This window comes from Brachyhypopomus gauderio, chromosome 5 (assembly GCF_052324685.1).
Source record: "Brachyhypopomus gauderio isolate BG-103 chromosome 5, BGAUD_0.2, whole genome shotgun sequence".
Taxonomy (NCBI): domain Eukaryota; kingdom Metazoa; phylum Chordata; class Actinopteri; order Gymnotiformes; family Hypopomidae; genus Brachyhypopomus; species Brachyhypopomus gauderio.
In genome coordinates this window covers 21,549,356-21,572,757 of record NC_135215.1, presented here as the reverse complement: position 1 = coordinate 21,572,757, position 23,402 = coordinate 21,549,356, and the positions used below count along the sequence as shown (strand labels likewise).

The 23,402-nt window shown below is 45.5% G+C and overlaps 2 protein-coding genes across 8 annotated transcripts in view; one reads left to right on the top strand and one right to left on the bottom strand.

Moving 5' to 3' along the window:
• Positions 1 to 15,226, top strand: part of LOC143514813 (protein PHTF2) — a 42,728-nt gene extending 27,502 nt beyond the window's left edge. Inside the window, exons 3-18 of one of the 4 annotated variants that reach the window (XM_077006456.1) lie at positions 612 to 668; positions 3,056 to 3,125; positions 3,568 to 3,726; positions 4,694 to 4,856; positions 5,961 to 6,122; positions 7,222 to 7,423; positions 7,511 to 7,666; positions 7,755 to 7,976; positions 8,555 to 8,683; positions 8,768 to 9,040; positions 12,275 to 12,406; positions 12,604 to 12,690; positions 12,782 to 12,937; positions 13,047 to 13,142; positions 13,324 to 13,449; positions 13,721 to 15,226. In XM_077006456.1, the coding sequence (XP_076862571.1) occupies positions 612 to 668; positions 3,056 to 3,125; positions 3,568 to 3,726; positions 4,694 to 4,856; positions 5,961 to 6,122; positions 7,222 to 7,423; positions 7,511 to 7,666; positions 7,755 to 7,976; positions 8,555 to 8,683; positions 8,768 to 9,040; positions 12,275 to 12,406; positions 12,604 to 12,690; positions 12,782 to 12,937; positions 13,047 to 13,142; positions 13,324 to 13,449; positions 13,721 to 13,741 (2,211 nt within the window). In that variant the 3' untranslated portion in view covers positions 13,742 to 15,226. Of the gene's footprint in view, positions 1 to 611; positions 669 to 3,055; positions 3,126 to 3,567; positions 3,727 to 4,693; positions 4,857 to 5,960; positions 6,123 to 7,221; positions 7,424 to 7,501; positions 7,667 to 7,754; positions 7,977 to 8,495; positions 8,684 to 8,767; positions 9,041 to 12,274; positions 12,407 to 12,603; positions 12,691 to 12,781; positions 12,938 to 13,046; positions 13,143 to 13,323; positions 13,450 to 13,720 lie in introns of those variants that run through there. The other 3 variants (XM_077006455.1, XM_077006457.1, XR_013130955.1) reach the window with 3 other exon arrangements.
• A 2,355-nt stretch (positions 15,227 to 17,581) lies between these two features.
• The window catches only part of LOC143514812 (proline-rich protein 5-like), a 30,754-nt gene continuing 24,933 nt past the window's right edge, over positions 17,582 to 23,402 (bottom strand). For 2 of the 4 annotated variants that reach the window (XM_077006453.1, XM_077006452.1), the window contains exons 5-9: positions 23,223 to 23,280; positions 22,653 to 22,744; positions 22,385 to 22,525; positions 19,555 to 19,693; positions 17,582 to 18,658 (exon numbers count right to left, since the gene is read on the bottom strand). In XM_077006453.1, coding sequence (XP_076862568.1) covers positions 18,099 to 18,658; positions 19,555 to 19,693; positions 22,385 to 22,525; positions 22,653 to 22,744; positions 23,223 to 23,280 — 990 coding nt within the window. In that variant the 3' untranslated portion in view covers positions 17,582 to 18,098. The remainder of the gene's footprint in view (positions 18,659 to 19,554; positions 19,694 to 22,384; positions 22,526 to 22,652; positions 22,745 to 23,222; positions 23,281 to 23,402) is intronic. The other 2 variants (XM_077006451.1, XM_077006454.1) reach the window with 1 other exon arrangement.

Below are 23,402 nucleotides of genomic sequence, written 5' to 3'. Positions count from 1 at the left end.
TTTCATTCTACAGGGCCCAAGAGGGCCGCATACAGTTGCTCACACAGGCCACGTGTGAGGGATGCACCAAGGCCAGGTCAAGGTCTTCTCTGTGCACTACATTTCCCATGAGCCTTGGGAGCTTATTGTGTTGATTGACAAGCTGAAGCTGTAGTCTTACTCCATTAACTCTGGTTATGTGCGAAGCTGGGTGCATTCAGGATGCAAGCTGCTTTTCCAGCAAACACACACACACACACACACACACACACACACACACACACACACACACTCAGAAATGATGAGCTCCAGTTGTACAGTGGAAGATGTGAGACCCACACAAACTCCCCCACACCCTGTATCTACACACACACACACACACGTTCAGGCTCCTCCTGTGACTGCAGTGGACTCTGGTTTCCACCTCCTCTTTGAGGACGGAAGAAGAGTTATTTCAGAGGCAGTGTCCTCACTCTGGCCATGCGCATGTCTGTCCCCGTGTGACACACAGCAAGATGTATTTGGTGCTGCACTGATGTTTTTCACCTATTGATTCTGCTGCTAAAAAAAGTATAGCTCTCATGATGAGATGAAACTCATGATCCTGTTCCATCTCTCTTCTGTCCTCTCAGATCGGTGCATACGACCAGCAGATTTGGGAGAAGTCTGTGGAGCAAAGAGAGATTAAGGTGAAGTGTTCTCCTGATTCATTGTCTTCCTCCTGTTCATCATTCCTCATCTCCCCTTTTTTTCAGCCTGTCGACCCCTTTTTCCCCTTCTCTTTCTGTTGTGTGCACACTGAGGCGTGCTGCTTGTGCCCTGTGTGTGTGTGTGTGTGTGTGTGTGTGTGTGTGTGTGTGTGTGAGTGTGCGTGCGTTTGATTGTCTGTGTGTAAGTGAGTGTGCGCGTGTGTGTCGGTGTTCAGCTCAGCACCGAGTGTGTGCCAGCAGCACCCTTTGTTTTCAGTTCAATCATTTCCCCTGTTGTACGCTGACTCCTCTGAACAGTTCATTAGGGTGGTGAGTACCGCAGGGGCATGTCCTGGGCCCAGCCTGACTCCTGACACCCCTCTCTCCCCCATGAGCTGCATGGTCCTGATGGGCGGTAACATCCATGCCTGTGAGACCACTCCACCCCAGCATCCCTGCACACCAGAACCATGTTTCATGTGTGGGCTGAGTGCGTGACATGCTAGCAGCTTCCTGGCATGGCACACGTGTGTGTGTGGCCTTGTGCTGCTCCCTTCCTGTGGCATGTTTACCGCTACCCCCAAGTAATGAACAAGTCCTAACATGTATCGACAGGTGTACGACATGGGAGCTCTAACCACTGTAAACAGTGATGTGCTACTGACACGTGTCACCTCCACTATGAGTGTATAACAGCAGGCAGAGATGTTAGTGGATAGCTTTTGATTTACTATAGTGACTGAGGATGTCCTAAAATAAATCAGCCAGAGAGGTGAGATTACCTGCTAGTAACTGGCCCTCTAGTGGTGGACCATAGTAGGTTATTTATCCTGTTCAGTCAGGTTGTTTTTGTGATTCATCATTCATATAATGCTTTGAGTTCTTTTGATCTCTTAGGGCATAGACCTATTCATTCTCACAATGATGAAGCATTTTAGCTGTTCTAAACTGGGAACCACTGATACCAGCTTTCATTCCTTAAATTGCACTGATTGTACGTGTGTAGGTGCGTTTGATAACTGGAGTGTTACTTCAGCGTTACCATGTACACAGAACAAGCATTAGCACAGCCATTCTGAGTCTGCCCGTGAGTAAATATTTGCTGTGAAGATCATAGAGGTGTTGGTTTATGAAGATCATGGAGGTGTTGGTTTATGAAGATCGTGAAGGTGTTGTTTATGCAGATGACGTTTAAACAGGATGGCTGGGTTATATAGCCTAACTGGATGTGTGGAGATGTTGACTTTCTTAAAGTAATATGAGAGGTTCTCTGTGTTCTTAAAGTAGTCCAGAATTAGCATATGTGAAGGGCACGTGTGAGTGAGCATGTGTGATGTATGGATCGCAGACAATTAGAGATAGGAGACTTGTGTTCTTGGAGTTCTCAGAATCGAAGGGCACATTCTCGGACAGTGTTGGAAAAGGATCCTTACAATGGGACAGGCTTCAGTGTAATGGCCAAGAATCACAGCCAACTCTGACCACGTCCTCCACGTCTAGAAGGACTGCACGCAGAACAAGCCCATCTGCCTTTGACCAAACTGACCACAGTGGTTCTTTTGACAACAGCAGCGTTGCACTGACCCTTCCAGAAATGCTGAAGAGTCAGGGTCATGTTAACTGTCAGAGGCGGCGTAAACATTTCAAAGCAGTAAGAGAGAGGAGAGTTTCAAAGCAGTAAGGAAACAGTTTTAAGGTTTTGACAATTGCACCTTTTTTCAATAACTGAAGTGTAGTATATTCTATGTGTGTGTTTAAAATTAATTAAATTTGTTTATGTAGTCTGTGCACAGATGACTACACAAAGTTTGTTAAATTTACACTTGAACTTACATTTTCCTCTGTGGAGTGTTTTGGAGTGTGTGTGTCTCTGTGCATGTGTTGTGTGTGAGGACCTTACAATCACAGATTTACCCTCATGACCCACATTATTACTGTGTGTGTGTGTGTCTGTGTGTGTTTGGCTGCGCGTGTGTGTGTGTGTCTGGCTGCGCGTGTGTGTGTGTGTCTGGCTGCGCGTGTGTGTGTGTGTCTGGCTGCGCGTGTGTGTGTGTGTCTGGCTGCGCGTGTGTGTGTGTGTCTGGCTGCACGCGTGTGTGTGTCTGGCTGCACGCGTGTGTGTGTGTCTGGCTGCGCGCGTGTGTGTGTGTGTCTGGCTGCGCGCGCGTGTGTGTGTGTCTGGCTGCGCGTGTGTGTGTGTCTGGCTGTGCGCGCGTGTGTGTGTGTCTGGCTGTGTGCGTGTGTGTGTGTCTGGCTGCGCGTGTGTGTGTGTCTGGCTGTGTGCGTGCGTGTGTGTCTGGCTGTGTGTGTGTGTGTGTGTGTGTGTGTGTGTGTGTGTGTGTGTGCGCGTGCATGTGCGGGTCTAACTCTGCGCTGCTGGTCTGCAGGGCCTGAGGAACAAACCAAAGAAGACGGGCCATGTGAAGCCAGACCTGATAGATGTGGATCTAGTGAGAGGTAACGAGTGTCACTCTTATTGCTCACTGGGCCTCATACACTGGGCCTCATACACTGGGCCTCATACACTGGGCCTCATACACTGGGCCTCATACACTGGGCCTCATACACTGGGCCTCATACACTGGGCCTCATACACTGGGCCTGTTGCACTTTAGCACTGCACTCCGTCCCTCGATCTAATGCACAACATCTCCAATATGAAAAGCCTAGTGGCACTATCCCTAATCCTCAGAAAGCAAAAACAAACTCGAAGAAAACATCTTAACCACCGATGGACTGACACACACACACACACACACACACACACACACACACACACACACACACACCTCTATCTACTTTCAGCCCTACCCACTCAGTCACCATGTGTCAGCGAGCAGTTTGGGGGTTTGATATAGTACGTATATGTAAATGTCTGTCTTGCCTTTGTGCTGCTAAGGTTCTGCGTTCGCCAAGGCCAAGCCAGAGAGCCCGTGGACGTCCCTAACCCGCAAGGGCATTGTCAGGGTAGTCCTCTTCCCGTTCTTCTTCAGATGGTGGATCCAGGTGACCTCCAAAGCCATCTTCCTGCTGTTGCTTACACTCTACGTGCTCCAAGGTCAGTCTCCTCATTGGCCTTCATAAAACCAGGCACTAGACCTCTTGCAATTTTTTGTAGGTATGTAATAGAGCTCATTTAGATAAAAGTGATTTTTGGTTTGTTTCTATCTGAGAAGAAAGTTACTGTAAGGAATTCAGGAATCATACAGGAAGTGTAACTGTAGCTTTTTAAAGCTGCTTTGTTAACGTGTGAGGGGACAACACCCTTTCATATGTCACGTCTCAATGCAATGCAGGTCGTTCTGTTTGTCATGTCATAGGTTTGGCTGGGTGCCTTGTGGTTGAACTTTTTTTAATGTGAAAATTCCTTCATGAATGGCAGAGATGAGACTGCCAGTAGTCCACACCTGTCAAACAGCTCACGGAAGTTGGTGACACACACATTATTCTGAGGACTGGTGACGAAGTGATAGTTGAAAGAAGCTTTTAAAGTGTCAGTGCAATAGGGCGTGAGCACCCCAGGCGGTCTGACATATTGTCCTAATTTTTTGATAATCATTCTGTTTATTTAGACGTTCGTAGTTCATTTGTGTGCTGAGAGGACGGAGCAGGCAAACATTAGTTATCTGCTGATGTGGGTCAGTCTTGGCTGCTTCTGTCACACCGGCCTGGTGTTCCCGGGGGTGTGAGTGAGGTGAGGAGTGAGGTGAGGAGTGAGGGCTGTAGACTGGAGGGCAGGGGAATGCGGGCTGCTGCTCACAGGGTGGAAGTCGCTCTGGTGCCCTTGGCTCCGTGGGTGCCCCTCTTAGCAGCAGGGCTCTTCCTCTTTAGTAAACACGGAGAACATTACGACGTGTGTTCTTGCACCACGCGTGTGACTCAGCTCGGTCGTGACGTGGCCCGCCACCAACGTCCGCCCCGCCCCACCTTGCATGTGAATCCTGTTTGTGGGCCGGGAGGGGGTGGTGGAGGCGGGGCTGTTGTAGGGGTGGAGCCTCTCTTACCCCGGCTGTCTTGTCTTCCAGTGGCGGCGGCGGTGTTCTTCAGCCTCTCCCAGCCTCACGACATCCCAGCCACCGAGGTGTTCGGTGGCATCTGGCTCATGCTGCTCCTGGGCACCGTCCACTGCCAGATCGTGTCCACGCGCACCCCCAAACCCTCGCCCAGCACCACCGGCAAGAGGCGAAGGTCGGGAGAAAGGTGGAGGGGCCCAAGGAGGGAGGTCCTCCATGTTCTCTGTAGTTCTGTAGTGTTTCTGGGAGGGACGGGCTGGCTAACCCTCAATCCCATCGCCGGAGGAGCTACCGCCCGCTGGGCTCCACGAGGCTCTCCGTGTGTCATGTGACGAGGGCTACCCACTCGTTTCCTGTGTGGGGGGTCAGAGGTGAAGTGGTATTTCCTGTACCAAGCAACAGGTCAGCCTGACCTCTCTTGCTCAGCACAATTTTCTGACTCCAGTGAGAAAATTGGCCTTTACTGTGGGAGAAGTGCCCCGTGGGTCGGGGGGAGGGGCGAACCACGCGGCTTGCCAGCCTGTCTGACAGGAAAGCTTAACGGGTTGTTCTCTTTGCCTATAGGTCGACCAGTTGTCTGTCTCTTGTAAGTTCCGCTCATACATTCAGCCGCGAGAAACTCATTGTGGTGTAATACAAATTTGATCGGATCATAAATCAGTGATGCTTTCCCAAAACCCATATATAAATATATATAAATTCAAATGTATATACCACCTTAAATTAAACAGTGATGCATGTTGCCTCAAATGAATGTGTACAGCAGTAAATGAGGTTATTGGATAAAGAAAATATCTAAAATCTCAGCGTTCAAACAGGTCAGTGAGAACAGCAAATACAACACAGCCAAAATGTGTAGAAACATGAACAAAAAGAGCCTGTGGCTTAAACATGTTCACTGTTTACGCAAAAGTCTGGGCCGAGAGAATGCCACCGGGACAACCAGTGGCCAGAGATTAGCGGCCCTGTCAGGAGACGTGTTAAGTCACGTCAGATTTGAACTACAAACACCTTCAGATCATTGAAGCGTGGCTAGGTCTTACTCAACTGGCTAGTCCCTAAACCATGTACTGCTGTCATTTATGACTGTGTGAAGGCAAAAGACTGCTGACGATACCTCCTGATCTTCTATACTAATGTATATCAGCCCCCCTTTCCCTATTTTCAAAATCTCCTTTGGGGTAAATCTAGTCGACAGGCTATTAATTTAATTTCTGAAGTGATTCTGTTCAGACTTCTCTTTCTAAGCGCTCTACACTTTTAATTTTTCTTACTAAAGGAAGTTAAGGAAGGCAGCTCACTTGGAAGTGCATAGGGAAGGCGATGGCTCTAGCACTACCGATAACACACAGGAGGGGGCGCCACACTCCTCCGGCTCCGCCACCACTCACAACCTTGGCGCTTTCTTCAGAGATTTCTGGCATAATGTCTTTCACTCGGGGTGTGTATTTTTCCCTCTTAGATCACATATAACGTCTACGTGGCTGCAACATCCCTTTCCCATCATCCTTTGCCATCAAAGTGCCCTAAACGTTGTGACTCATTTTGGCATGCCTAAGGTCGTTGAGATGACTTTGCTGTGCAAACTCGAGACCTATATTCCATTCTCAGTTTTTCTCATTATTGATATTGATTGATTATTGATATTGATATCAGTAAGTGAGGAAAGGGATTTTGCAGCCATTTATTCCCAGATGTCTTGTGTAACAGCTGGCCATTCCCTGTGCAAACAACTCTATTGCTCTTAGGTCTTGGACCTACAACAGAACTTCCAGAGTGGACTGGAGATTTTTTTTCTCTCTCCATGTTATTTTGGCTTAAAGCTTTTATGGTTAAAAATCCACCAAGGTATTTTAACCTTTGTCAAGTCCGTTAATGAATGGTAAACATGCCCTCATTTGGATAGATCTTAAATTCATTTCATGTTCACTGAACACAAAACCTTGATGATCTTGATGATCCGAGATCAAGTCCAAGATCTCTGAGACGTCCTGACCTTAGATGTTCCAACATGGAATGACTAAGCTGTTCCAGTGCTGTTGGTTATTATAGATAATATCAGAGTACATTTAATCAATGTTATCGGCCACATGGTAGTTCCACAACTGTCTATGGAATTGCCATAGAGTACTAGAATGACACAGCATCCTTCTATTGCTGTATTCTGTATGTTGGGCTTTTCCTCTCAGTGTGATTGGCTCCTTCTTGTGAGGTTGGGCTTTTCCTATCCGTGTGATTGGCTCCTTCTTGTGAGGTTGGGCTTTTCCTATCCGTGTGATTGGCTCCTTCTTGTGAGGTTGGGCTTTTCCCCTCAGTGTGATTGGTTCCTTCTTGTGAGGTTGGGCTTTTCCCCTCAGTGTGATTGGTTCCTTCCTGTGAGGTTGGGCTTTTCCTTTCAGTGTGATTGGCTGCTGTCTTTGAAGGGGATCCTGGTCTTGTTAACTGGGAACAAGGGCCCCCACGCTGCAGCCTGCTTGACTAACCCTCTAGCTCTGGTCCAACGTCACGCAGATGTGTCAATTTGTTTTACCTGTACCCAGGTCCAAGAAGTCCAAGCTGTCTATCGACAAGTCTACAGAGACGGATAATGGCTACGTGTCGCTGGACGGCCGTGTGACCAGCAAGAGCAGCGAGGAGGGGCTGCAGCTGCACGAGGCGCACTGTGACCTGCTACGCACAGAGGAGCCCAGCTGGAGCAGCCCACAGACACGGAGCAGCCTGCTACTGCCCCCTATCAGCAAGGTAGGAACACGCACGTCCCACTGTTGAGAACATGCAACCATGTGTCAGGGTAGTGGCTGCAGTCTTGCAACTCTTCAGTGTATGCAGGAGGTGCGCAGTGTAGAGAACATGTCAGACGAGGCGTCGAGTGAGGAGGACCCGGAGAACTACAGCGCCCTCCGCAGGGGGGTGGAGCGCATGAGCAGCGAGGGGGTCCTGCGCAACAGAAAGGCCCACCACTACAAGAAGCATTACATAGCCGAGGTACACGCACACAAACACACACGCGCGCGCGCGTACACGCACACACACACACGGCCTCACCGTCTCTCCATCTCCACTACGTCTCCAGGAGACGGCCAAGTCGGGCACGAGCTGTAGCTCTCGCTGCTCCAGCTTGCGCACGCAGGACTCCGAGAGCACCCGGCACGAGTCCGAGACGGAGGACGTGCTGTGGGAGGACTTCCTGCACTGCGCCGAGTGCCGCTCCTCCTGCACCAGCGAGACGGAGGGGGAGGGCTCCGCCGTCTGCCCCGCCTCCAAGAAGGAGTACAGGGACGACCCCTTCCTCCAGGTGGGCGGGGATTCCCAGCAGGGGGCCGCGCTGCTGTAGTAAACATGTAAATTAGGGATACGCTTGTCTGCATCAAATTAAAGGTCCTCCTTTAATGTTATGGGTTATGTGTTATGTGTTATGTACAAGGCGCCACAGCTCTGAGTTCATATGTTCTTTTGGAGCTTGGGCTGACTTGACATTTCAGTGAACCAGCCAGTGGTCACTGTGCAAAACAAATACAAAAAACAAAACAATAAATACCACTGTAAATAAAAGTGAAACATGACTAAAATGACTTTTCACTATATTTTGGCCGCTGGTTTTGTTGGCTTTGTCTGCCCATATTGAATGAAATTGATATATTGAATGTAAATTTTCAAAAGCTTGTGGCTTCACCGCATTGAAAGAAAGTCTGTTTGAGCAAGCATACACAGTGCTGCCATACAGTCACCCAGAACTGTTATCTTAGGAGACCTTTAAGGTTTACAATATTAACTGATATACGTAGGTTGCTTTTGTGTTTGCATGTGTTTTTAGTGCTGTAACATGCTGGCCAGTTTGGTCTGTATAGAGATACTTCTACTGCATCGCTTCAGGGTCACGCCCCATGGCTTCACAGCTCCAACCCAGGATTGGAGCGTGTGAGCGCCATCGTGTGGGAGGGCAACGAGTGTAAGAAGGCAGACATGTCTGTGCTGGAGATCAGTGGGATGATCATGAACAGGGTGAGCAACAAATCCTCGAAACCACAAATCCTGTTCCTGTTGTTGTTGTTCTGATTGTACTGTCCCCTTCTCTGTGGTCTCCAGGTAAATTTGTACATCCCCGGCATTGGCTACCAGATCTTTGGAAACATGGTGTCTGTGGCACTGGGCCTCACGCCCTTCGTGTACAGACTTTTCCAGTACAAAGACCAGGAGCAGCTGGCCTCCCTCTCAGCCGTGGAGGTGGTCTCCATCGCCTTTGGCTCCTCCTCTGACGTGATGGTGATCGCCATGGTGACCGTGAGCTTTGTGGTGCGCGCGTGCCTCATATGGCTCTTCTTCTTCCTGCTCAGCGTGGCTGAGAGGACCTACAAGCAGGTGCGGCAGGCATGAACTAGCACTGTGAAGCTTTTCTAACCATGATACAGCGTTTGTTAGGAATCACCCTGCTGTCTTTCTCATTGGGAAATCAATGTGTTTAGACTTTATGCAGTAACATAGCTGCTACAGGTAACAAACCAGTCATCACTGTTGACCTACAGATAACAAACCACTCATTACTGGTAATCTACAGATAACACTAATCATTACTGTTTACCTACAGATAACAAACCAATCATTACTATTGACCTACAGAGGAACTCGAGCCATAACCATGTTTAAAGGCTCTGTGTTTGTTACATTTGTATTTTGGATGGGTTTGCACGATAGGGAAGTGAAATGGTGGGAAATGTGAAACTGTTTAATCTGTAACAAGTAAGGCTTCTTCAGGTCAGCCATTACACAAACCCCTCCCTATTTTTCCCAGCCATTTACTATCAGACTTTTCCTCTACATTACATTACATGACAACCATTACAGAGGTTGAACCAGCATAAAGTGCAAATAATGTGCCTTAGCCAGTAGGGGTGGGAATCGTTTACTATCTCACGATTCGATTCGATTCCGATTTTGGGGGCCACAATTCAATTCAAAATCGATTTTCGATTCAAAACGATTTTCGATTCAAAAAACGATTTGATTTATAAAAATTTCTGCTTAAGTCTATAAAATCTGCATGATCTACTACAGTCTGCTTTGCAAGACAGAATGACAAATACAGAAAACAAAGTGTCTTTCACATTTAATTAACAAAAATAATGTGCTTTGGTAAAATAAAATGCTTTTTGTTGTTACCAAAATTCTTGAGCTTCATTTTACAAGCTGTCAGGGCTGGCTCGGATGCTGTTCCCCCAGCCGTGGCTAGGGGCACCAGAGTCAGTCCCAGACTATAGGTGGCGTAACCATACGTTCTCAGCCAGTCTCTGCTTTCTCTGTGGTTGCTTCTCGTTTGAAGGTGTCTCGCCACCTCTCTGTTATGCTTTCTCTTTACTTATTCGAGTATCTATCTCCTGCGTCGCTTCCTGACCCATCTCAAGTTTTCCCAATCCTGCATTTCTTCCTATCCGTTTTGCGTTTATTTTTGTGAAGGGTTTTATTTTGCTGCGGCGTTTTTTGCCAATTACTTCTTCTGGTGTCCTTGGTTTCGTTTTCGCGTTGCATTTATCCGCGCTGTTTTTTAGTTACTGTTGTTATTTTGTTTCTTTCTCCCGTCTCACTACGGTTAACTGTTAGTTTTCCCGCGTTGTATTTTGCGCGTTGTTTTTTTGTTTCTATTTGCTCCATGCCCTCACGGTTTTGATTTCTAATCACTTGCGCTTTGAGTCTCCCGTGTTGTTTTGTTTGTTCGTTCTGGGTCGCTGTGCGCGTTTCCCTCTCGCTAATACATGTGACGTGTGTCAAACGTATTGCTTTTGCGAGCCGGCACTCGTGTCCACCCTTCTCTATATTATTTCACGCTGTGTGTACGTTCCCGTGCTCACCGCGTTGCACACGAGCTACATTGTGTCAAGTTCGGTCTTCCCTGGCATTCGTAAATACCAAAATGAACCCATATTTTTGCCTTAAATGAAGACTGAACAGGTTGAATATCCCTTTCCTCCATCTGTCTTGAAACCTTTCCGCAGTGTGTCCCAGAACCTGCTGCGTAAAGTCTCGCGTAATTTTGTAATTACGTAACGCGACTTAGAATCGATTTTGGGACATTTAAAATCGATTCTGAATCGTAGTAAATGAGAATCGATTTTTAATATATGAATCGATTTTTTGGCACACCTCTATTAGCCAGCTTTGTAGCATGCTAACTCTAGCAAACATCCTCAGCCTTAGTCATCGTTTTCTCCGTTTCTATGTGGAGGCTAGAGCAGCTGAATGTTTTGCTCACTTATTCTACTATCACTGCAAATATATTCATTGCAGACTAGAGGGTTCACTGCATCCCATAATCCACCAGCAATTTACCAGGTTTGGAACAGCAACAGGAACAGCAAAATTTGTGCTGATGGCCCTGTTCCTTCACTGAGCGAGCTTTTGTCTGGCTTATCAATTGGAGATGGATTGTGGAATTTCTGCTCCTACAACTGTTATAGGCCAGTGTTGGTGAACATCTGTAGTGCACAGGTTGTACTGGTTCCATGTGATATAGCGATCGAACCGTCCTCACACAATCTCACACTCACAATATCCAGTGACTGCCTCGCATTACATTACTAATTGTGCAAATTTGCCACTTAAATCTTGAAGTGGCACTTTTTCAATCTGAAGAAAGTGCCACTTCAAGAAAGTGTATGCTGGATTGAGTGTGTCGGAGTGTCCAAACACCTCTGCGTGCCACCAGCACTGTGTAAGGACTGTTGAGCCCAGCTGCCGATGTTCTCCCCTGTGTCCTCCTCAGACTCATCCTGGACATGTAGGAGAACTGCAGCACTGTTCTGTCAGGCTTCTCGGTGCTCAGTTACGTTTACAGGGTTAGGGTGAAATAAAGTTCGCTCAAGACTTCAGTTTTGTGTTTTTGCCACACAGTTCCATTTGCTTTCATTTGTTGTCAGGTAATTAGTTTGGGACGTTTATATCGTTGGAATTTATTTAATGGTAAATCACAAGCAGGAAACAAGTGATATGACCCAGGCGTGTCTGTAGGCAGTGTTCATTTAGAAGTTAGTTAACCAGCCGGTGTTTGAGTATCAGAGCATCAGTGGTTGAGTAAGTGATGCTAATCCTGTTTTCCTAAATAATCACACCAGTTCTTTCAGATTAATATGTCATTTTGCGCAGTCAGTGATGAACAAATGAGAGACACAAAACCCCTTTCCACAGTGGGACTATGGAATCAGCTAATGTATTAATGCATTTGATAATACTGCATTTAAGACCTCATGAAGGAGCACTCCATTCATAATACAATACCAAATTCTTATCAAATATGATTATTAAGTTAATTAATAAAACTGTACTTTAAAGTGCTGCGTTGTAAACTTTATTCTAAAACATCTTGTATCCCTTAAAGTAAAATCTTAATTGACTTAATAAAGTCAAACATATTAATAAGAAGTGTTTAAAAGTCATTAATATAGCACATCTGTTTCTGAATATTAATGACTAGTATTAAGTTAAAGGAGCAGAGAGAGGCACCATACTGCAGCGTATTAAAGATACATGAGTGTGCCTGAAGAATAAAAGATGACTGGAAGTGTTTTGTGGACTCACTGGACTGTGTGTGTTCTCCTTCTGCAGAGGTTGCTCTTTGCTAAGCTCTTTGGTCACCTGACTTCGGCCCGCAGAGCCAGGAAGTCCGAGGTTCCTCACTTCCGCTTGAAGAAAGTGCAGAACATTAAGATGTGGCTTTCTCTACGCTCCTACTTGAAGGTAGTGAAGTAGTAACAAACTATAATATTAAATAAATCACATTTAAGTCTGCTTTCCAGCCTTTGAAATGAATGACACTTTGTAATATTAAAATGCACCTGAGCCTAAGCTAACATAACAGACAAACAACAGCGTGACTGGCATATCTGGTACATTTGCGTGTTTAATTTGTGTGTGTGTGTGTGTGCGTCACACAGAGACGCGGTCCCCAGCGGTCAGTGGACGTCATCGTCTCCTCTGCTTTCCTCCTCACTATCTCGGTGGTCTTCATCTGCTGCGCTCAGGTCAGTAAAGGAGACCCCTCCCCATCATAGCACACATGTGTAGCTCTGTGAACTGCTGCAGGCACTGATGTGTGAGTCCTGTGTCCTGTAGCTGTTGCACGTGACCGAGACCTTCTTGGAGTTCCACTATAACTGGGAGCTGGTGATCTGGTGCTCCTCACTCTCGCTCTTCCTCCTGCGCTTTGTCACACTGGGCTCCGAGACCAGCAAGAAGTACAGCAACACCTCCATCCTGCTCACTGAGCAGGTATCACGCCGTGCACATGCACACACACACATAGTATATACTATGTGTATATTCATATAAATTGAATATTGTCAATGTTTTTCCCTCATTATGTTTTTGTCATTACTAGATTAATCTGTATTTGAAAATGGAGAAGAAACCAAACAAGAAGGAAGAGCTCACACTAGTCAACAACGTTCTGAAGCTGGCCACCAAGTTGCTGAAGGTACGGTGCCTTTAGGCCACACCCTGCCTTAAGGCCACGCCCTCTGCACGTGCTCTGCACATCGCACAGTCAAGGTCTCAGTGAGCACTTAATCATTGATCAGTGCTAAATGTTTGGACTCTTTCTCTCCTTCTCTTTCTTTATTCTTTCTCTCTGTTGTCTGTCTCTCTCCTTCCATCAGGAATTAGACAGTCCGTTTAGGTTATATGGCCTAACGATGAACCCGCTCCTGTACAACATCACGCAGGTGGTCATCCTATCTGCGGTGTCGGGGGTCATCAGTGACCTGCTGGGCTTCAACGTGAAGGTGGGTGATGTCATGCCATAACTCAGAAATGTCAAGCCCTAGGCCGATTGCTGGTCTTTTATTTTCAGGTTGATTAAAGGGTTGATCTATTTCCAGCTTTTTAATTTGCTGCACATTTCTCTGTGGTTTTGTTATTTCTTTCCTTATTTAATGTCAATGTCAGATACAGTACAAACATAAATACGGAATCATATGTAACGTTTTTGTTGTTTTTTGTACAGACAAATGCTGTTTTGCTCAATATTTATACTGAATCTCTTTCTTTCTGCAGCTTTGGAAGATCAAATCATGACATTGAGCTAACTATATACTTCAGCCCCCATAAAGTGGACAGCGCAGACTTTGGCCACCGGAGGGCACCGTTTCCCCTCATGAGGGGCCACCTGACAATGACCTTATGGCCCTTTACCCTCTGGCATATCAGAGTGCTTACATTTCAGTCGTGCAATTCAAATATTTATTTTATTCTCTTATTGTTTTGGGGATTCTCATGTATGTATAGCTGTTTTAATTGTTTTTAAGTATTATTTTAACTCTTGGAATTGCATTGTTACAGGGATGGAGTTTGAAAGGAGAAGGCAGGGGATATGGCTGTAGAACCAAGTGCTGATGTTTGTCAGTGCTGTATGCAGGTGCAGAGTGCTGTGTGCATAGCCTTGTATTGTCAGGCTGTGATTTATGTGCACTAACTGGGTGAGTAAAGGCAGCAGACTGCTGGCTGGCAATAAGGTGTTTTCTGCCCTGCTGGGTGCAATCTGGATCCCTTTATAGGTCACTCATGGCAACGGTGCACCAAAGCCATCAGATATGGTGAACGCGTTATTTAAGCAGCGCACGTTGAGGGCGGAGCGTTGGGTGGGAGACACTGACAGAGACCCGCGGCTTTAGCAGAACTGGGAACCCCGCGCGGCCTTGGGCGAGCCCGCCTAACTCTTCCCTCCGCCCGACACGTAGTTTTCACGCCGCTCTTCCGATTTGCCACAACACACTGCATCGTTATTTTCTGTTATTTTCTGGAGCGTTGTTTGTTTTCCTGACGGTCTTTGGCTTCACTCGGCATGATGTTTATTTTAGTCAATAGTTTGGTTCTGTTCGCAGCAGTATGTGTTTTGTGAGGCATGGGGAGAGTGAACATGGGCCTCAAAAAATCAGTAGAGGAACTTGTGCTCCCCCAGCCCCAAAAAATAATATTAATAATAATAAATGACATGTTTATAGCACAGAAGTGTTCACTAGAAGCATTGAGACACTGTCTCAATCACCGTTCATCAGATTCTGAATGTCAGCTGTTTATACTGTTGAGACTTGCACCCTACTCCATTTCTTTGAGCTACAGTGTATGGAGGAGTGTATTTAGTCGTGTGTGTGTGTGTGTGTGTCTGTCTGTCTGTCTTACTGTGTACATTTGTGTATTTGTGTACGCATGCGTGTTCTCTCGAAGACGCAGCGTGTTTGGCGTCCATTAGAAATGCCTCAAAACGTGCACTTTAAAATGAAGAAATTGTTACTCTGTGTCGGCTTGGTCAGTAGAGCCCTGTCGGCACTGTTTCTGCTTTTGTACTTCTGCATGGGACAGTCAAGACGACCAAAGTGCTTTTGTTTTCTTTTTATTTTTCGTCTGCTGGAGACGAATGTACTGACTCCTGCTTTAAACTCTCGTTTATCCGAGACTTCATATAAAAGGGCAGCAGAGACAGATATTCCTCTTTTCTGTGTTGTCCTGTTCCTGTACCTTCTGTGTGGTTTTGTTATTAAAAAGTCACTAATAGGTCATGGATCTTCAGTGTAAATATGTGGTGTTTTTATGATGAACACATCTAAGGAAGAAGAGATAAAAGCTTTGAAGAAAAAACAAAAATGGCTGTGTGTGCTTTCAAAAGGTGTGTGTGTTTCCAGTTCATAAGTGTTAAAAGGTTTTATTTACTTTAAAAGAAAAGGGAAACTAAGCCTGCTGGGGAGGCCTCTCCTGACGGTTCCAGACGGCTCTGGCAGCACTGCCACATGTGGGCAGACTGCTGGTCCCACCCTGACACTTAAAGGAGCAGCATGTCGTTTTTACCACCAAAAGGTAGCAAACAATATTAATGAAGTGAATATTCTGTTTTACGTAAAGCGTAGCTCACGACTACAAAATACACTCACCACTTTATTAGATACACCTTGCTAGTACTGGACTGGACCCCCTTTTGCCTTCATGGCATAGATTCAACAAGAAACTCAAAACAGTCCTCAGAGTGTCTGGTCCATATTGACATGATAGCATCACGCAGTTCCTACAGATTTGTCGGCTGCACATCCATGATGCGCTATTGGATTGAGACCTGGTGACTGTGGAGGCCATTCGAGTACAATGAACTAATTGTCATGTTCAAGAAACCAGTCTGAGATGATTTGCTTTATGACATGAGGCGTTATCCTGCTGGATAATCAGAAGATGGGTACTGTGGTCATAAAGGGATGGACATGGTCAGCAACAATGTTCAGGTAGGCTGTGGCGTTGACACAATGCTCAATTGGTACTAATGGGCCCAATGTGTGCCAGGAAAATATCCCCCACACCATTGCACCACCACCACCAGCCGGAACCATTAAGGCAAGGCAGGATAGTCCATGATTTCATGTTGCTGATGCCAAATTCTGACCCTACCATCCGAATGTCGCAGCAGAATTTGAGACTCATCAGACCAGGCAATGTTTTTCCAATCTTCTATTGTCCAGTTTTGGTGAGCCTGTGTGAATTGTAGACTCAGTTTCCTGTTATTAGTTGACAAGAGTGGCACCCGGTGTGGTCTTCTGCTGCTGTAGCTCATCTGCCTTAAGGTTTGATGTGTTGTGCATTCAGAGATGCTCTTCTGCATGCCTCTGTTGTTACAACTGGTTATTTGGGTTACTGTTGCTATTCTATCAGCTTGAACCAGTCTGGCTATTCTCCTCTGACCTCTGGCATCAACAAGGCATTTGTGCCCACAGAACTGCCGCTAACTGGATATTTTCTCTTTTTCTGACCATTCTCTGTAAACCCTAGAGATGTAAATCCCAGTAAGATCCCAGTAGATCATCAGTTTCTGAAATACTCAGACCAGCCCGTATGGCACCGACAACCATGCCACGTTCAAAGTCACTTAAATCACCTTTCTTCCCCATTCTGATGCTCGGTTTGAACTGCAGCAGATCATCATGGCCATGAGTTGCTGCCATATGATTTGCGTTAATGAGCATTTGGACAAGTGTACCCAATTAAGTGGCCGGTGAGTGTACTTCATAGTTCTCTAATTACTAATAATTTGTTTATGTAGTGAACCTTATGTAGAGTGTCCCCTCTACAGGCGGGTGGCCATGTTTAAAATAGATTCAGTACAGAATATCTGAAACAACCTGTAAGGAGCACCAGAATCATGTGCAGAGTATGTACTGGGAAAATATTGTCACGGTCACTGGTGAACTCCTAGCTAGCAAATTCAGTTGCTTTAGATTTATCTTGGTTTTTATTTATCCTGGTTTTCTAACCAGCTAGCTGTCCACCACTTAAATTATCATAATTTAACAAGGCATCTACTCAATCTGCTAACATCATTTTTGTTTGAGAGCTGAGTGCCCTTTATTATTGTGGAGGTATATCTCAACCAGTTTGCATTGCTCATGCCTGATCCATATATATATTTCTTCCTTTCATTAAACACCCTGCAACTGGCTCTGTAGTAAAGATGTGGGTGAGCATTAGCATGGACTTGGCCAGCCTGGATCTCTTGGTCTTCAGAAGTATTTTCCAATGGCTATTCCTCACATAGCAGAACAGATCCACGTAAACTACACGTAGTAACATTGTGGAGAGCTGGAACCACCAGACCACCACACGGCTGAGCACAGAGTCCGTTTTGAGACTGCAGCTTCACCCGGGGTTCACCCTGCTTCCTCGGGGAAGAAATACTGTCCACCACCCCCCAGAGGACACGCCTGGATGTGTCCTCAATTCTCAAGATTTGGCCAAAGAATGTCATCCAAATAACACCATTGCCTCTAGCATTGTTTTCCACAGCAATCTTTCAGCCATTTGCACAGTTATTTCTCATTATAAATCAGCACAAAGAAGACCCAACCAATGTAATATGTGTATTTAATTTTCAAATGATCAGTAATGCTTTTTTCAAAATCACAAATAAATAGTTACAAATAAGTAACAATTAAAATATATTAATTTATAATTCTAAAAGGGACACATGATTGTCAGTTTTAAAAAAGTAACCAAAGACAAAGGTTAAAGACAATTTTGTCTTGGTTTAAGCAATCATTTTAACAATTGTTATAAAAAAAATAAAATTGAGACCCAATATGAATGATTTCTCAGATATTCTCTAAATATAAAAATCTTTGTGCAGCTATGCTAATTGCAAAATGTCAGTGCCAATAAACAAAGCTGACAAGTCAGTAAAGATCGTACCTTGTTTTATTTGGTTAGCCGAGTGTGGATCTCTTCAAATGTTCAGTATAAAAAAATGGAAATATAGAAATTTCCAAAGTGTAAAGAAAAAAAATCCTCTTACTAAACCCTTTAGCTCTTCATGTTTCTTTAGAAAGATTTCAGAGATAAACTGTCCCTTGATAAAAAAACAGTTATCACAGTGGGTAATGTAGTCTGGCTGGGCAGTGGACTAGGCCACACTCTGACTGCCACCCTCATGGCTGAAATTGGAGGAGTTGGAGCAGTGCCGGGGAAAGTCTATGAAGATTCCCTCCGCGTCCGAGTCCATGGGATCCACGACCGTGTCTGGGCTGGAGGAGCCGCTGGGGAGTGTGGCCATCTCCTGGCCCAGGTCAGAACCCGACTCATGAGAGCTGCCCAGTTGAAAGGTCCCCAGGGAGCGCTCTGGGTAAATGGAGGGTGAGGGGAGTGGAGTGGCGCCCTTGAGCTGCCTGTCATGAACTGACAGGGCCGAGTCCTGTTCGGCGGAGCCATTGGGATGGCCGGCCACGAGCGGGGAGACGAGGTCGGTCTGGGGGCTGGGTGGTGCGCTGGAGAAGGCGGCCTCCTCCACGCAGGAGGTCATCTCACAGGCGGAGTGCCGACGGATGCCTGTGCTGCTTGCAGAGGCTGCTTCTGTGTCGTACTCCACCACAGGTGTGAGCATGGGGATATTGTAGCTCTTGGAACGTACCACAGGGTTCTTAGCAGGGGTGTCATTGCACTTGGGCCAGAACCACATCCGCTTCTCTGCGGAAAAAATAATGTACAGGTTGTTGATCAATAGTAACTTCTAGTAATACTAACTGCTAGTACAAGCTATTAATAACTGAGTAATAATGAGACCTGAGTGGTCCAAATGGCTATATCTATACGAGTTCTTCTTCCAGTAATACTGGTGTCCTGCAGCACTAGATGATGGACAAAGCCTCAAAATGATGTTATAACTGGTTACGTGTCACATAGGAGGCATACATTAGATTTAACCCTGCCATATAAACACGTATACACTCACAGGTCTTTACTAGGAACACATACACCATGTTCGTGCCAGTCCTCAATCACTCAGTTGTGTGGGAGCAGCATCAAGCATCATGGATCATTAGAATGGGGAAAACCTGTGATTTGATCATGACAGAGTTGGTGCCAGAGGGCTGAGAATTTCACAAACTGCTGATCTCCTGGGATTTTCACACAACAGTGTCTCTAGAGCTTACACTGAATGGTGTGAAATCCAACCAAAATATCTAGCGAGCAACAGCTGAGAAGATGAAATGAATGAGAGAGATCACAGGAGAGTGGCCAAACTTGTTTGTGCGGGAAAGAAGGCTCCTGTCACTTCACATGTGAAAAGAAACCTTGAACCTTAAGGCAAACAGGCTACAGTTGCAGTAGATCACACTGAGTTCCTGTCAGCTGAGAACAAGAACCTCAGGCTACAGTGAATACAGACTCAGCGAAACCAGACGCATGAAGATTTTAAAAAAGGTTGCCTGCTCAGATGAATCTCAATTTCTGCTGTGCATCGACCAAATCTATCAAGTCAACATGGATGAATATATATATATATATAAAATCTCCATAAAGTTTATACAGCTGTTTACTACAGTTGTACTGAACTGGGCTCTGGTAAGGCCGAGACTCACCCAGCACACAGGAGCACTGCGCCACCGAGCCATCGTCTGAGTAGAGACCACAGGTGCCCAGGTAGGGAGACACCACCTTCTGGATCAGGGCCTCCAGCTTTAGGTAGTCTTCACTCACTCCTCGGGATTCATGCACCCCCTGCAACAGGCATCACGGGGCAGGAAGATCAATTCAAAACAACTAGATGTTTTTCATTACTGCAGAGTAACTTCCATCAAATAGCTCTTTTTAACACTAAGGAGTAAGCAGGCTTTTTGCAATACACTTCAATAGCCAGATGATGGTGCTAGACCGATGCATATATCTGAGACCCACTCTGGAGTGCACAGCCATATTAACATCAGCTTCGTTTCCTCCCTTTCCTCCATACTCCCTTCCTTTCGGCTGAACCAGGGCACAGGGTTCATTGCTGTAGGCCTAAACAGCAGTTGTGGGAAAAGCTGTTTAATCTAGAAGTGGCAAGGATGCGGGGGCAGGGAGGATTTTTTCTGTTCATTTTTTCCTTTAATGTTCTACACCTTTTCATTGGCTTGTCATAAGAGAAGGAAAAACAACCTGTTTACAGCATTAGATTAGTATTGTTATGTTCTCCATGGCAAACTCTTGTTTTGATTTTATTTCCTTGTTTTGGTTTTCCTTTTTGTGCTTTTATTTTGAAATACATTTTTGTGTCTGCCTTCACGCCCCTGTATCTTGTGTCTTGGTACCTTGTGTATTGGTTTCACCTGTGTCTCGTTTATTTCTCGTTTTGCCTGTGTATTTAAACCCTGCATGTCGCTGGTCATTGCATGTAGCTCATGGTTGTTTTGTTCTAGTTTATGCATAATGTTAAGTCTTTCTAGTTGTTTTGTTTGTGTCTTTATGTGTAGTTACCAATCTGTGGTTCTGTTCTGTATATTTGATATGTCCTGGTAGTCATTCAGTGAATTGTCTGTAGTTTGTGTATTTAGTAGTTAGTTATATTCTTTAGTTTGGTTTGGTTTGTCTTTGTTTAGTGTTTTCTTAATTGTAGTCATCCTCATGTGGCTGTGTAAATAACTATAATATCTCCTGCACTGGCATCCTCCCTGTCTCACCAAGTCATTACAAGTATTAGTTAGCAGTGCAAGTGTTGATGCAGACGAAGTGACGAAGTTTGTGCCCTTTGTGCAGTGCTGGGTGGTGTATGGGCACATTTGCCGACGTGGAGATGGGCCAGATGAGCGGTGTGCTGTCTTCTTGGGGCTCACTCAGGGAATTTCCAATGTGTCTGCAAAGCCCGCTGACAGTGGAGAGGTACTGGGCCAGATTCAAGCAGATGACTGTAAACTAACTCTGAGAAGGATATGGATAATTCTGAAGCTTCCTCTTGTCAGCTTGAACGCTCAGAAACAAAGGAGGAGGCAAAGAGTTTAGATGCACTGATGTGACAACTTTGGCCACTTTAAGGAGCTTGGCCAGTAACTCTGTCATAGAAATGAGTCTGATCTGAACCTAATGGAAGCTCAAAGTGCTCCATCCCACTGGGAATGCAGGGATTATATGGAATGCTGAGCTTGGAATGTAGGGAATGTACAACATATGCCTGAGTGGAAGGAGCCGAGGGGCTGAGAGACCCATCCACCCTGCAGCCGGCACTACCCACACAGAGCAAATACAACCCAACACACTGCCGTATGTTCAGAGGGATCACAGATCCACAGACCTCCTTAGGTTAGGCGGCTAACACTCACATAACCTGCAGCAATGCCGGTTAAACATCTCCTTCAGTTGTCTCCGCAGTTCCAGATATAGTGACCTGCTCGTAAATTAGCAGTTCTGAATGTTTGACATTTTAAAAACCATTTAAAATGGCTTTGCCAAACTTATTTTGGACTTATCATAGACCACAAATATCACTTGTTTGCAGTCATGTTTTAAAGCAACAGGTGAGTAGCCGAAAGGCTGTGGTCTGTGGGTGAGAGTGTGCGTCAGCACCACTCATAATGACCAGGCACCAACGTCAAAAACAATACGTAAACCACAGCATGCCGCTTCATGACTGCACTTCCGTTTGCTACTACATGTTTCAATTCTGCTTTGTTGCCCAGACAGTTAACAAACGTAAGGCAAGCCAGCAGGGACTGGCCCAGTTCCTCTTCTGCCAAATTCTGAGTAGTCACTGCACAACAGTTGTTAATAGTAATGACGCCATCAATTTATTCCCAGTATGAATTGTCATTGTTAAAAAAAAAAACCCAAAATGAAAAAGCCAAAACTCCAACAATCGGAGAAACAGTAAAATATTCATGACAAAGAAAACTGAAATGTCCATTTTCAGGTTTCTGTCACTAACCACAGTCCAAGATGATGTGGGACAGCCCCGAAACATCATGAAACACCAAGAACGCACTCAAGTCTTCCAGGAAACAATGAAAAGGTCCTGCAGTGTGCCGTGACCTTTTGAGATGTCTATCTTCATGACTCCTCAGAAATTTCTGTATAAAATCACTGGTAATTTCACCACATTCCTGCTTGAGTAGGTTGAGCTCTTGTGAGTCCCCTGCAGTTAGCATGACTCTTATGACCCAGACATTTCTTAGTAGCAGTGTGTTCACTGTAGCCCTTTCTCATGTAGCTTTCTGGTAGTGCATGATGTAAATCACATTTGCATGTGCGCACACACGCAGAATCCAGAAGGTGCATTTAACTATAGGAACTATGAGATGAACAACATAGTGATGCATTCTGATAAGGCAGTTATCTGCGTCTGAACTTGTGATGTACATGTCGTCTTGTGTGGTGCAGGTAATTGTCACTGGGAGGCTGTAATTGTTCCGTTCAGCTGGGGGGCTGAGGGAGCATGTGTACCTGCAGTATGAGCAGCATCTGGGTGATGGAGGGGGGCACGCGGGCGCGGGGCCGGGACAGCGCATCATCCAGCTTTATGTTCAGAGTGATGATGTTCCTGAAATGCAGCAGAGCCAGCTGCCTCACTGAGGGCTCCTTCCCCTACACACACACACACACACACACACACACACACACACACACACACACATGTAATTGTAGTCTAGTGAAATGATATCAAAGCTAAGCATCCAGGTGGCAGGCATTGCCATGGCAACCAGTGACGTACTTGGACTGGGTAGAATATGGCTTGGAGCATGGAGAGTACGTCACAAAAGAAAAAGTCCCACGTCTCAGCCAGAGAGTCTAGTAACTTCTGACCTGCACAGACAGACGATTGACGCACATTCATCATCAAAGAGGAGACATGTGGCACTTGTGCTTTGTACATAAGAGCAGAGGAAATCCACCTTTCTTTTGCTTCAGTATTCTGAAACATTGTTTAAAGGTTAAATAAAGCTGATGAAAGCCCACTTAGGAGCCCAGGAGGATTTGTTCAGGTCTAATCCTCACAGAGGACTAATCTCAACATAAAACAAATCCTCACAGAGGACTAATCCTAATTTGCAGCATGGAATGATATGCAGACTCATATACACAGTTTTGCTAATGTGCTTACACACACACACACACACACACACACACATTACACTCTTGTCAGCACCTTCCTAGCATATGTAAGATGTGGATTCTGATGTGGGTATCACCTCTGGAGGAAACTGTGAAATCTACAACAACAATTTTGAAAAAACCAAAGCCTTGATGGCCCCTCCATGTCCTAAGATCTTCAGTCTCTTACCTTCATAGAAGTGAATTTTGTCCCACAGTATGACCATGCCCTTGGTGAGGAGCTGGTTCTACAAAAATAAGAGCAAGCCAAGTTACTCAGAATGAGTGTTCTGTAACTCACAAAAATATTCTTTTCTTGTTGTTTAATATATTTCCACAGTTATCTTTCATTCTGGGTCCTCTGTGCTTC